Raw genomic sequence first — 12,988 nt, 5'->3', positions numbered from 1 at the left:
GAAGACTGGTCTCTCTTTGTGAAACAGAAAGTTTCTTTGGAAGTTAAAGGTTCTTGTAAGAAACAAAAGCTTCTTCTAGGCATCTAAGAACCTTTTGAAGCACATTTTTTAAGAGTGTAGTGGAATATCATAAACAAATTTTCATCATCAAATACACAGTACATTCTTATCTAAAAGGTGCTTCACAGTGCCATAGAAGAACGTTGAATAATGCCTGAATGGTTCTATAGGGAACCCTTAGCTAACATCCGAACAACCTTTCTGTTCAACAAAAGGTTCTTTGTTGTGGAGAAGGATTCTTTAGATTTTAAGAAACCAAGAAAAGGTTTTTGGGGAAACTAAAACGGTTATTCTATGGCATCCTTGTGATGCATCTCTTTTAAAAGAGGGTGCAAAAACATTTGAATGTTACAGAATACAGAAAAAGTGAACAGGTGCTTGGTGTTCTTCACAATATTGTACATCTAATTCATGAAAACACTATAACAACACTGTATGCATGTTGCAAGAGTTACACTGTATTCAAAATGGTAATACACTATATAACCTCGATAAATGGTAATAATATATTACACTATAATACACATATATTACACTATAAATATATTAAAATACACTTTACAAAATGGTAATACGCTATAAATATGTCAAAATATAAAATATATTTTTGCTTCAGTATGAATTCTGTAGAATTTTTTTGTAAGAATATTTGCTTAAAATGCGTGAAGTTTTTGTTTTTAAAATATTTGTTATTCCAGCTTAACATACAGAGATCATGACAAGGTTTTGTGCTGTGATCGAAATTCAGAACAGCCCACATATTAGGCTACCATTGAGTTAACCTTTATGTATTTGGGTTTCGCTGACAAATGGAAAAACGTCAATGTTCCATTCATTTACAAATAATACATCACCTTAAAAATACTTGTTTTCCACACTCAGACCCGAGGTTCCCTAAAGAAGCGACTAACAAAAGCCGAATTAAAATTGCTTGCATGCGGCCCCACTCTTTCATCCAGATGTTTGATGGCTACCTGAATAGCAGCACCCGATGTCCCGCCCACAACTCCTCCCACAGCCCCTCCTACTGCCATTCCTGCTGGCCCTTCTACAGACCCCACTATCATTCCCATGATAGCTCCTGCTCCAAACCCCACCCCCAGCCCCACAGTCAGTGAAGTCCTGAGCCAACGGTTCTCCAGCTCTGCCTCAGCCCGGATCTCTGCTCCCACGCTCGCATTATAGACGTCCATCTGCCAGTGCAGCTCGTCTCCCTGAAACTGCACCTCCAGTTCCCGCCGTGTCCACTCAATCTCTGCCTGTCTCTTCTTCTGCAGCTTCCTCGCCTCGTTCCTGACGCTCTCCTCCGCCCTCTGATAAGATCTGTTAATGTAGCGGTGGCCGTCCACGGCTCTCAGAATCCGCTCAATCTTATGCAACAGCTCGTTGCTCCCGTCTCTGTTCTTCCAGTGCTTACTGAAGATGTGATACCGGCAGCTGCACTGCTCCACAAGCTCCCTCAGATGCCAGTCGGTTCTCATGACCCTGTCGTTGAGCGCTCTGCCTCTCAAATGCCCGTCGTAAAGCAGGAGGATCATGGTGTAGTTTAAAACAGTCTCTCCGAATTTCTTCATTACCAACTTGGGAGCCTTAATGTCATTAGGGGAGATTTTCTCCAGGTCAAAAGCCATGAGGACAGCATGAGGTCCGGGAGAGGACAAACACATTGCTCTTCTCAGCTCTTTCCTCATTTTGGACTTGGACAGGTCATCGTTGTACAGGTTCGGTCCGTTGACTACTGCAACCCTTCTCCCCGCCAACTCTCCCAGGCTTTTCTGGCTGGCTGCAATGCTGTAGACTTCCTTTGAAAATGCCTCCCTTCCCAAAATGAAGTTGGTGAGAAGAAACTGAGATGGTCCACTGCTTCCGATAACTACTATACTTAACTCCACATCACAGAACCCTAATGAAACATAAAACAGCATTTAATAAAATAGTTATTCTTAATGTGAACTGCTTCTTTTTGTTCTAGACCCATGTGCTGTTATTTACGTTCATGGAATGCAAAGAATTTGAAGAATCTATAGCCCTCCTCCAACAGTTCAAAAACGTCTCCTATATGCCTTTGGTTGGATAAAAACAGATAGATGTCCAAGGTAAAGTTTAATTTGGTTATACACGAATTCCATAGTTATGAAAAAAGTTGGAAATTTGTGCCTTTGTTTTTTTAAGTAATGTGTTTCCGTTCCATCATTTTCTACAGATCCTTTAAGAATCACAAATGATTTGACTTACCCTCTCTTTTAGGCATGGCTTCACAAGCAGCTTTGCTTTGCTGTTGTTTGTTCATCGCTGTCTGTGTTGATAAAGCACAAGCTCTAATACAGAATGGAATATGCCTTGCAGGTACCACATGCTTCTGTCTGACACATACCCCACCCGAAGATTGCACATGACTTTGATTTTAGGATAGTAGTCTGATGATGTTATTAAAAGATAAAGTGCAATGATTGTCATCATGTCTCAGACTTATTCTTTAAATTTGAAAGACTTTCTTTAGCAACAAAAATCCCTTCAATGATGATATGTCTCTTAATGTGCACACAAACATTAGGCTACAGCGGGCCAAATGCATTGAACTCATGTTTTGCAGAGTCAACGTTTGCCCTAATTTACTGTGAATGTAAATGTAATGTAAAAATGTACTAACATTGTTAATGTGAAGGAATTATATAATATAAGAATAGGCGGTGAGCTGTTGGCTATGGTCTGGCAGACACTAACATTCAGTTGTGGTCAGGATTTTTTAATCAATACTCAAATCCAACACTGATAGTACAGTAGCCTAAGTGACATAAATTTGGAGGCACACTCAAACAGCTATACAGACAGCGATCGTAGCAGCAGCACTGTCACTTCACAGAACACACGACACACACCGGCAAACTGATTTTGTAATTTTTGAAGCGTGTAGATTACTTTTTGTTTTGCAAAGTTATCATCATGTGGCGAACACAGTAGATAAGACGTGTTTAGAGGCTAAAATTTTCGCGAAGTTTCGCGCTCTGGCTCACCTTGTTCGGCTGATTAAGACGGGGACGTGGGACGTGGGGGAAGGAGGACGTGGGTGTGCAGCAGCCGCTGATTCTGTGTTCATAATTCAGAAATTATTTTACTAAGATAGCTAGATAAAAGCAGGTCATGTAGCAACAAAAATAAGTTTTGGAATACAGGATTAGGTCAAGCTACCTTTCTTTTTGAAAAACTGTGTGACATACTGTCGACTTTGGCGTTCTCTGTCTTCTCTTTCCTTCTTTTCTTAACGTTTTTGATGCCCTGACTTTTCATGTGACATGTCTGCGTGTGTCACTGTCTGCGCTGCATCATAACAATCTCTACAATTGCATACAATAAAAAAGAAACAATGGCTAAATAAAATAAATAAACAAATAAATGTCTAACATTGCTGGGTTTAGTTGTTAGGTTTTGGCAATTGTAATGTATTGAAGAAGCAACTGCTCGAGCAAATTCCTAGCGAAACCGATGTTGCCACCACGCCATCTTGCGGACAGCGACAGTATTTTTTTATAAAGAATGATTTTAAATATTTTATTATAAATACAGCCATTATTTAATACATAGTCTATGGCATGTTTGACACGTTTAACATAACATAAACTAAAGAAAATAAAAAGTAACTTTAATGATAAATGGAAAAACATGCTACATAATTAAAAAGGATTGAGGGGAAATAATATTCTATATTTAAGGACAGCAGATAGGCCTATATATTTTTTATTTTAATTAATTTAAACAAGGGTGTGCCACAGACACATCTTTTTTATTATGTCTGCGGGTTGCTCCGGAAGTTCGGGGAAAAGCTCTGTGACGCGGGGTCATGTGTTACGTTGAAATAGCACCGTGAGGAAAAAGTGTCCGGAACGCATCATTGACTTTTACTAACTTAGATACTATGAAATTAATTTGTCGATATTTGCTCAAAAAACAGGTTTTGCAGTGTAAGAGAACTGCGATCGGTGACATATTATTAAGATCTGTTGCTACTTATTTGCCTCCTCACGCCGATAAAGCTTCTCTTTATGTCCATGTAAGTGTAAAACTCCGATCCACCGGAGGACTAACTGTTAGCACATATGTATCAGCCTGATTAATACTGCATGTCTGTATTTCGTTCTTTCTCCAGTGGCCTTATTGTTTAAAACTATGTTCCTACTGCAACTTCAACAAGTATATTCCTCGGAGTCAAAACCATGATGTCATGACGGAATGTCTGCAGAAGGAGACTGAGACCTTACTGCAGCTCAGCCAGATCTCTCGGTCAGTCAGTGTGTAACTGATATGACTTGTGCATGATTATACACCCATGAGTCATGAATGAGAGTAGTTCATGAGATGAATCACAAAAGCCGATTTTTTTCTTAAACACTAGTTCATAGTGATTACATCTGTGAAGCTCCAAATAAAATAATGCAAGTCTGAACCTAAAGTAGTGAAGATCTAAAGCCTTACAATTACTTCATTCATTTGATATGAACTGTTTCACAGGATCAGCTCTGTCTTTTTCGGAGGAGGAACACCCAGCCTGGCTCAGCCGTCCACAATAGCTGCTGTCTTAAAGACTGTCTCCAAACATGCACATGTGGCAGATGATGCAGAGGTCACCCTGGAAGTGAATCCTACGCCTTCTGGAAAAGCTAGTCTGAGAGACTTCACGCTAGCCGGTGTTAACCGATTTTCAATTGGAATTCAGGTGCATTGTACAATCTTCCACATTCAAGCTTAGACATATTTCTTAAATGCAGCTTTTGGTGAATAAAACTTTTTTCTGTGCAGTCGCTGAATGACGATTACCTGAGGACGCTAGGGAGAAATCACGATTCCCAGCATGCTCTCCAGACAGTGTCAGAGGCCAGGATTCTTTGCCCTGGACGGGTGTCAGTTGATGTCATGTTTGCTCTCCCAGGCCAAAGTGTTAAGTCGTGGGAGAGCGAACTGAAGAGATTACTCCCGGTTTGTGATGATCATGTTTCACTGTATCAGCTCACGTTGGAAAGGGGAACCCGGCTTTTTAAGCAGGTTGAGAGGGGGGAACTTAGTGTGCCTGGTGATGATGTCACTGCTGTGATGTACAAGTCAGCACGGAAGGTCCTGGAACAGGCAGGGTTCCTTCAATACGAGGTGTCAAACTTTTCCAAAAATGTAAGTTCTAATATTTTATGTACACCTTCCCTTTACGGTTTATACTCCGTAAAGTCTGTGGTCTAAGAAGAGTTTGTCATGTTATGTTGTCTTTTAACAAATCAAGTTCCTAAATATATCCTGGTTAAATTTTTGTAATGGATAACCTTGTTTATTGGTAAACTACTGAATTCTTTGCAGAATGCTGTCAGTCAACACAATGTGGGGTACTGGAGGGGACAGCAGTACATCGGAGTAGGCCCAGGTACATTAATACACAAGGCAACAGTTAAAGGAACAGTAAATGTGAAAGATAAGTATATCAAATGTATTTTGCTCTATAACTTGTCTGTTAGGGGCGCACGGACGCTTCGTACCACGTGCAGTCGGAGGAGATCATAGGGAAGCGCGGACCCAGGCGTTAGAACCAGACGTTTGGATACGAGAGGTACAGAGACAAGGTCACGGAACGCGGCGACGAATACAGCTCGACCACCATGGCCTGTAGGAGTAATTGATTTGTTCCCACACACAATAAGCAATGGCACAATTACACAGGATGTCAATGAGCTATTGAATTGTGATGTTCTCTGTCTGCAGGCTGGAGGAAGTTTTGGTCATGGGACTGCGAATGAATGAAGGGATCAGCCAGCAGGTAAAGCAGACCACATAAATCTTTAAACGATATCTAAAAACTAGTGTGATTCAAATTATTGACAGAATTCACATTTGGAAGATATACACAACTTGTAGCGTTTCACTTCCACCAAAATGGAACCACGATTTTTATGACATCATCGCTCTGCACTTCTCATCAGATTTTTCTAACCAATGAAAAACCTCCTAGAATCAGATGTTCTTGTCTAATATTATCAATGTTTTTGTTGTATTTGTTAAACGGTGCAGCACTGGATGTTATTCAGCCCAGAAGCAGACCTCTATCAGATTTTTGGGATGTCCGAGAACATTCAAGAATTGCAATCAGAGGGCCTTCTAATACTTGATGACAGGTGATGGCTTTATGTCTTATATATTCTTTGAACGTTTTTGGACTCTATTGCTGCCGGATGCAATTAAACATTTCTGGTTATCCAAGAATTCTTCCTTGATGTTTGTCTTGATATTGCAGGGGTTTGCGGTGTTCCTGGGAAGGCTTAGCTTTATTGGACAGCATCTTACCCACAATGCTCCTAGAATTAGAGAAGTTTCTCCAAAGCAGGGGTATGATAAAGACACGATACGACAACTAAAAACTGACATGAATCTGAGAGACAGATGGTAGTATCAGTATTTTTCAATAATGGCTAATACCAACTTGTAATGTTATAAAAACTCACTATCAACTTGAAAACAGTAAATGTATATTCTCCCTTGAAACAAACGCATACATATTTATTTTGTAATAAAGATACTTCCCTATTATGTTTTCTTTTTAAAGTTAGTATTTTGATTTATGAAGCTTGATGTGACTGCAGTACATCATGGGGCTTTTGTTGTCCTCAAGTGACATTTGATTTGGCAGTGATTTGATTTCTTACAGCATCTGCCGATTGAAGTTACTCGTTATCCAAACCACCCACGTGAACCGTAGGAGTGAATGTGATAGAAGAATGAATCATTTATGCAATTTCTTCTATGTTCTGTACCACTATAAACACAATTATAATATATTTTTTCATGTGACCCTGGACCACACAACCAGTCTTAAGTATCACGGGTATATTTGTAGCAATAGCCAACAACACATTGTATGGGCCAAAATGATCGATTATAGGATGTCAACTAAAGATCGAGTTCCATGAAGATATTTTTTATAAATTTCTAACTGATATATTTCAAAACTTAATTTATGTGAGTGGATTGAACAAATTCGGTAACAAAAATGGCCAGAAACACACCTACAAACTTCACTCGCTGCTGCCCGCTCTTTAGGCATTACCCACTCAAGTTTGGTAACCATGAAAATATTAGAATTTCCATTTTAGGGTTCATCTACCCTTCACAACGTCATTATAGCGGTAAACCAATAGAGAGTTCTAAAAAAAAAATTGTTCATTGCAACGGCCTGCTACAGCATCTCTGAATAAAATCAGATTAACAATCTCAATATTTTTTGCACTGTCATATTCCTTTTAAATATTTCTATCTCAGATATTGTCCTATCCTAACACACCGTCTGTCAATGGAAAGATTATTTATTCAGGTTTCAGATAATGTATAAATCTAAATTTCCAAACATTGACCAAACAATGTCCAGGGTCACATATATGTTTTGTTACACTGAAAGTTATAGACAACATTATAGTTTTGTATAATACTAAGTTTATTTCTTACTCAAATAATTTTATTTTCATGTCCCGTTCATGATAGAAATCTTGATATAACTAAAAGCTGTTCGCTGTCCATGGTACTGATCGCTTTTAAGGTGGCTGTATCGAGCATCGAGATGCGTGCGTTTTGTTCTGTTAACATACAGTGTGTATACGTGACGTGTCATTGTTGGATGACTTCTCGCTGCATTTCAAGGTCAGCTTCATCTCTTTTACTGGCGATAGAACAACTTGTTGTATTATTTGTATTTTGCCCAGCACGATTCCATTGTCTGAGATTGACGCATGTAGGCGCACTTTCTTACTAAAATGACACATGTGACGCCAGCACAAGTGATACAGTGATGACTCAATATACCTCAGAATATGAGAGATATGCTTCACCACCCACGTTTCTTCACGTTGTTCGTCCATAAATGGTCACACACTTAAAACGCGGAGGTGTACAGTAAGAACGATAGGATTTTGCTGACATTGAAGGTAATGGGATCGTGAACGCGTTTGGTGTGTGCATTGGATTTCAATTTTTGCTGTCTTTAAAACAGTCCCTGAAATAATAAAAAAGTTTTTTTTAAATGATCTAGCTTTTTAAATAGAAAGATGGACAACTCGTTTGGTCTTACGCGCATTGCGTCTTTTATTGTTCTCAGAAAAACTTTGATTTATTGAGGTAAAATTGGCTTACTCGTAATATCAAGAAAGTCTACAAAGTTGAGGTAATACACTCAATATAAAGAAAACATGCAAATATGCTTCACAAATACATTCATAAAAGTGCCCCCTGGTCCAGCCAGAGATTCATATATAGAATATAATAATTCTTACATAGTTGAATAATTATTATTCAAAGGTTTAAAACAGAGTGACTTTAGTAACTCTTTTACTGTATTTGACACCTCTCAATAGGTGTACTTCGTTTGGGGGTTGTCGGCCCCATCACTCGCCGCAGATCACTGCCGAAACTCGGTCTGCGCGCGAGCGGATGCACAGCCCCACACGGCTCGTTCATGGCTCGTTTGTTTCTCTTTCTATTGCTCATCGCTTGATACGTGTTAATGGAGATGTCTCGATGAAGAGAGGGTCTGGTTTCTGTGGGGAGTCCTCCCAGCACCGCCAGAGCCTCAAACATCTCCTCCAGTTTGGTGCAGTCTTTGGCGGACACCTCGAAGAGGACTCTGTCCTTCCCAAAGATGTTACTGATATCTGACTGATGCACAACTCTTGAGGGAGTTAAGTCAACTTTATTGCCGCACATTATTATAGGAACCTGTCCGTTTTCTTTGGCTTTTGCCAGCTTGGATTTAGCGGCGAAAATCTCCTCGCGTAATGCGCAGACTTCTTGGAAAGACTCTCTGTCAGTCACGCTGAACACCAGGAAAAATATGTCACCTGTTGAAGCACGTGAAATGGGATAATTAATAATGATATTATTTGTAATACAGTATCATTGTATTACTTACAAATGAAAAATGTTAGTAAAACGTCATGCACTGCACTGACCTGTCAGAATAGACAGCCTTCGTTTGGCAGGAAAGTCTCTTTCTTTGGACGCGTCCAGGATATCCAGCTGGTATCTCTCACCTCGGATGTGGTACAGTTTGCTGTGAAAGTCTTCGGTCGTTGGCTCGTAATGTTCTTGGAACCCATCACCCAAGAAACGCCGTACAATTGCCGTTTTACCAACTCGGGGTGCGCCGAGCACAACAATGCGCCGATAATGACTGCGTTTTACGGTGACTTGATCATCGTTTCCACTCTCGTGTCGCATATGCCCGGTTTTATGGAGCTGAGACACGGAGAATGCGTCCACAGATCTCCGAGGTTTGCGTTCAGGGGACGAGTGCCGGTTTCCGATGCTGGAAGACCTCACGACCCGTGCCTTTGGATGTTTCCAGTGCGATGTGACGGTTTTTATGATGGGGTGTTTGGCCGCATGGAAATGTGCGTCTGGAACCTGCAGACTCGCTGGGCACGACGCGCCGTTCCCTGCTTTGGCTTTTATGCATTGCACACGCGCATCAGCTGTTGCATTGCCTTTAGAATGATAGTTGCTACGGGTGAGCGTCTCGGTGCAATCAACTGAAAGAACTGGCTTATCAGTTGTGTTCACCTCCATGCTCCTTTTCGGTATCATTCACAACGGCTGTGTGGTTGTCGCGATGTGGGAAAGGGATGCGCAGCACCCAGTTCTCTCCGTACAGTGAGCATTGCGCTGTACGCGCTGGCCTTTTTATATGGTGATGGAGGGGTGGTCTCGTGTGGTGCGTCATTCCTCGCATGCGAACGCGTTACTGTGTTCTTTTGTGAATCTGAAAACGCTGCCTATTTAAGGAATTATCTACAATCACTGCCACACAGGCTTACCACGTGAGAGACGATCCATCACAATATCAGTCAATAAGTTAGGTTTTAATTGAAGGCAAATGAGATTGATCTTGAAATGATTGTAGCATTGCACTCTCACCACACTGTTCTCTGTTTCATCACAACAGCAAATTCCATTAGTCAAATCACCCAGATCATGAAAGTAACATGGTTAAAAAATATATATTTATCTGACTTACCTGAACAAATTTAAAGCAAGAGTGTGCAGCTTGTGCACCAAAACAATTACAATTCTTTTATCATTGCCCTACACGGGTCTTCCAAACCTGTATTTAGAACACAAAAGAAGATACATTAATGGTAACCAAACAACACTGGATCCCATTGACTTCCATTGTGTGGACACAGCCATTTTCAAAAAAAGTCCTATGCAGGTCTTGAATGACATTAGGATGAGTAAATGAGGACTGAATTGTTATTTTTGGGTGAACCTTTAACATCAATCACTATGCCTGTACCCAATATTCTGAGTTATTCCTATTTATTGTCTCGACAGCAGTGACGAAATTGCAAATGTCTAAAAAATCTATTTTTACGTAACTAATTACAGTGTAAAGCTTTTCAATTATTAGGCAATTTTAGACGGAAAGCCCATGCTGCATTATACTGTGTGTGGGCACATGGAAACATTGGGTCAGAGAGGTAAAGGTTTATTAGTTTGTTTGTACGTGATACAAACACCTCGGGAATTGGATCCATGTGTCTATTCCATTCCATTAGTACCTGTCCAATGATGTTGTTGAGACTCAGAAATAAGATGTGTGACGTTGATTTCGTGATGGAACTAACCGAGGCGACACGACCATATTGTTGCAAAATATTCTATAGAAATGATCACGAATGATGCTATATGCACTGGGCAATTCTGCATGAACAAAAATGCTGGCGCCAAGTAAACTGCAGATCTGATGACAGGGCTGAGGATTTCATAGAAATAATACTAATGGTAAAAAACACACTCAAAGATCAGGGTTACTTAAAGGTTCTTTGTTAGGTAGTATTGGTTTCTTTTTACATGTAACATGGAAGTTAAACTATCTTATAGTACAGCTCTGCTCAGCTATTCTTGCAAAAAGGAAAACCCGTCACAAATACTTGAAAGATGACAATTTATTAACGATTTTATGTTGTAATGATTTACTTAACGATTTAAAGGGATGCTTCACCCAAAAATGAAAAATCGGTCATCATTTCCTCACCTTCGAGTTGTTCCAAATATGTATCAATGTCTTTGTTCTGATGAACACAGAGAAAGATATTTGGAATATCGCTTATAACCAAACAGATCTTAACACCCATTGTCTCCAATAATAGTCAAAAGTGCCCCAGAACTGTTTGCTGTCCTACATTCTTCAAAATGTATTTTTTTTGTGTTTTCAACAGAACAAAAAAATGGGAAAGTAGTTTTTCCTACTATGGGAGTCAATGGGTGTTGAGATCTGTTTGGTTGTAAGTACTATTCCAAATATATTTCTCTGTGTTCATCAGAACAAAGAAATGTACACAGATTTGGAAGAGCTTTCATTTTAGGGTGAAGTATCACTTTAAGTAATATATTATTAAGTAAAGTATGTTTGTAAATGATTTAAATTAAATAAATAAAAAGCTGCAGTATTTTTACAGTTTTTACTGTTACACAGAATGCAAAATAAAATTTAAAGTAATGTTTAAAAGCACATTTTGGCTACAATTTTCTTTCTTTATTGTTCTTGGTAGCACTATAGCTTAACAGAAGACTTCAGTTCCTCCTACAGGTGGATTCAGCTCGGTTTTATTCGATCAAGGCCACTTTAAATGCACTGAGCTGCACGGCGTGCTTTCCTATTCTTTTAAAATGCCTGCCATAAAAACCTTGAGACTTCTGTTAAGACTAAATGTTCTTTGCCGAATACACATCACCATGGTAACATGTCCCCTTAAAAGCAATGATTCCCAGAATGTATTCTATAACCGGCTGTAACTGTTTTAGGCCGGTGGTGGCTAATGTGGAGCTTTTGCACTTGCTGTTCCAGACACTAGACATCACACTGTCAGGCTTAAAGTATGTGTTAGCATTATGGACCTCTCCAACTGAGTAATAGCTTGGAGTCTCAGCACCTCGATTTTGTTGTTCACAAAATAAGTGGTTATAAACCTCGGTTCAGTGAAGACATCTCTTGTATCCTCACAATACCACCCAGTCCTTTAAACATTAACATGTAAAACATTCATACAAAAACATCGACTTTCTCTTTAAACTGAATCACAACCAAGTGCAGCCATGTGAGGGCAGCAAATGCATGATCAGTTTCATTTTTAGTATTTGTTACCGGCATTGGAAGCAAACTCTTGCTTTTCCCCTTTTAACCCCCTATCTGTATATACACACTCTGATGAGACCACCAGATCTTGAAACAGACTTTGGTCAAGAGTGTATTCATGAAAATATGCATTGTAGAAAGCTATGAAGAGAGGTTATGTCAATCAGAGATGGAAACTCAAGTCTAGAGTTAAGTCACAGTGTATAGGCAGTTTCATGGTGCCTTGTAACAGCAATATTACTTTTAATGCATCAAAGTGAATGCTGCCCTTCCTTCAGAGCTCTTTCCAAAGCCACGCATGTTCATGTCAATAACCTTGTTTCATTCATTATATGCATTATGTCAATATATATTATATCACAGCATAGGTCACTTTTATTGTGTTTATGAAAAACATGTTATGTTATTTTCGTACATTTGTGTGACACTCGATAACAAAACCAGTCTTAAGTAGCAGGGGAAAATTTTTAGTAAAAGCCAAAAATACATTGTATGGGTCAAAATTATAAATTTTTCTTTTATGCCAAAAATCATTAGGATAAAAAGTAAAGATCATGTTCCATGAAGATATTTTTTATATTTCCATAAACTAAATATATCAAAACTTTATTTCTGTGATTGGATGGTCAGTAATAGTGCCTCTTCTTAACAACTTCAAAGGCTATTTTCTCAATATTTGAGAAAAGATTCTTTTGCACCCTCAGATTCCAGAGGGTTAAACAGTTATATCTCTGTCAGATAGTATCATATCCTAACAACATCAATAGAAAGCTT

At 39.3% G+C, this 12,988-nt stretch overlaps 3 protein-coding genes across 3 annotated transcripts; 1 reads left to right on the top strand and 2 right to left on the bottom strand.

Annotated features, from left to right (window-relative positions):
- Positions 1-685: 685 nt before the first annotated feature.
- LOC130426160 (GTPase IMAP family member 5) lies at positions 686-2,352 on the bottom strand. The gene is made up of 2 exons (XM_056752749.1): positions 2,296-2,352; positions 686-1,963 (listed from the first exon to the last, which is right to left on the bottom strand). The coding sequence occupies exons 1-2, from the start codon at positions 2,348-2,350 to the stop codon at positions 939-941; spliced, it is 1,080 nt and encodes a 359-aa protein (XP_056608727.1). The 5' UTR covers positions 2,351-2,352; the 3' UTR covers positions 686-938.
- A 1,573-nt stretch (positions 2,353-3,925) lies between these two features.
- Positions 3,926-6,920, top strand: rsad1 (radical S-adenosyl methionine domain containing 1). The gene is made up of 9 exons (XM_056752743.1): positions 3,926-4,108; positions 4,205-4,338; positions 4,567-4,771; positions 4,855-5,220; positions 5,401-5,464; positions 5,556-5,703; positions 5,800-5,854; positions 6,106-6,209; positions 6,329-6,920. Exons 1-9 carry the CDS (start codon positions 3,974-3,976, stop codon positions 6,447-6,449), a joined length of 1,332 nt encoding a protein of 443 aa, XP_056608721.1. The 5' UTR covers positions 3,926-3,973; the 3' UTR covers positions 6,450-6,920.
- Positions 6,921-7,506: 586 nt separating this feature from the next.
- rasd2a (RASD family member 2a) lies at positions 7,507-11,505 on the bottom strand. Its single transcript, XM_056752745.1, has 2 exons — positions 9,030-11,505; positions 7,507-8,918 (listed from the first exon to the last, which is right to left on the bottom strand). Exons 1-2 carry the CDS (start codon positions 9,661-9,663, stop codon positions 8,410-8,412), a joined length of 1,143 nt encoding a protein of 380 aa, XP_056608723.1. The 5' UTR covers positions 9,664-11,505; the 3' UTR covers positions 7,507-8,409.
- Between the last annotated feature and the right edge of the window lie 1,483 nt (positions 11,506-12,988).

Source organism: Triplophysa dalaica, chromosome 7 (assembly GCF_015846415.1).
Source record: "Triplophysa dalaica isolate WHDGS20190420 chromosome 7, ASM1584641v1, whole genome shotgun sequence".
Taxonomy (NCBI): Eukaryota; Metazoa; Chordata; class Actinopteri; order Cypriniformes; family Nemacheilidae; genus Triplophysa; species Triplophysa dalaica.
The sequence above is the reverse complement of the archived record's forward strand: the minus strand, read 5'-3'. Positions and strand labels throughout refer to the sequence as shown.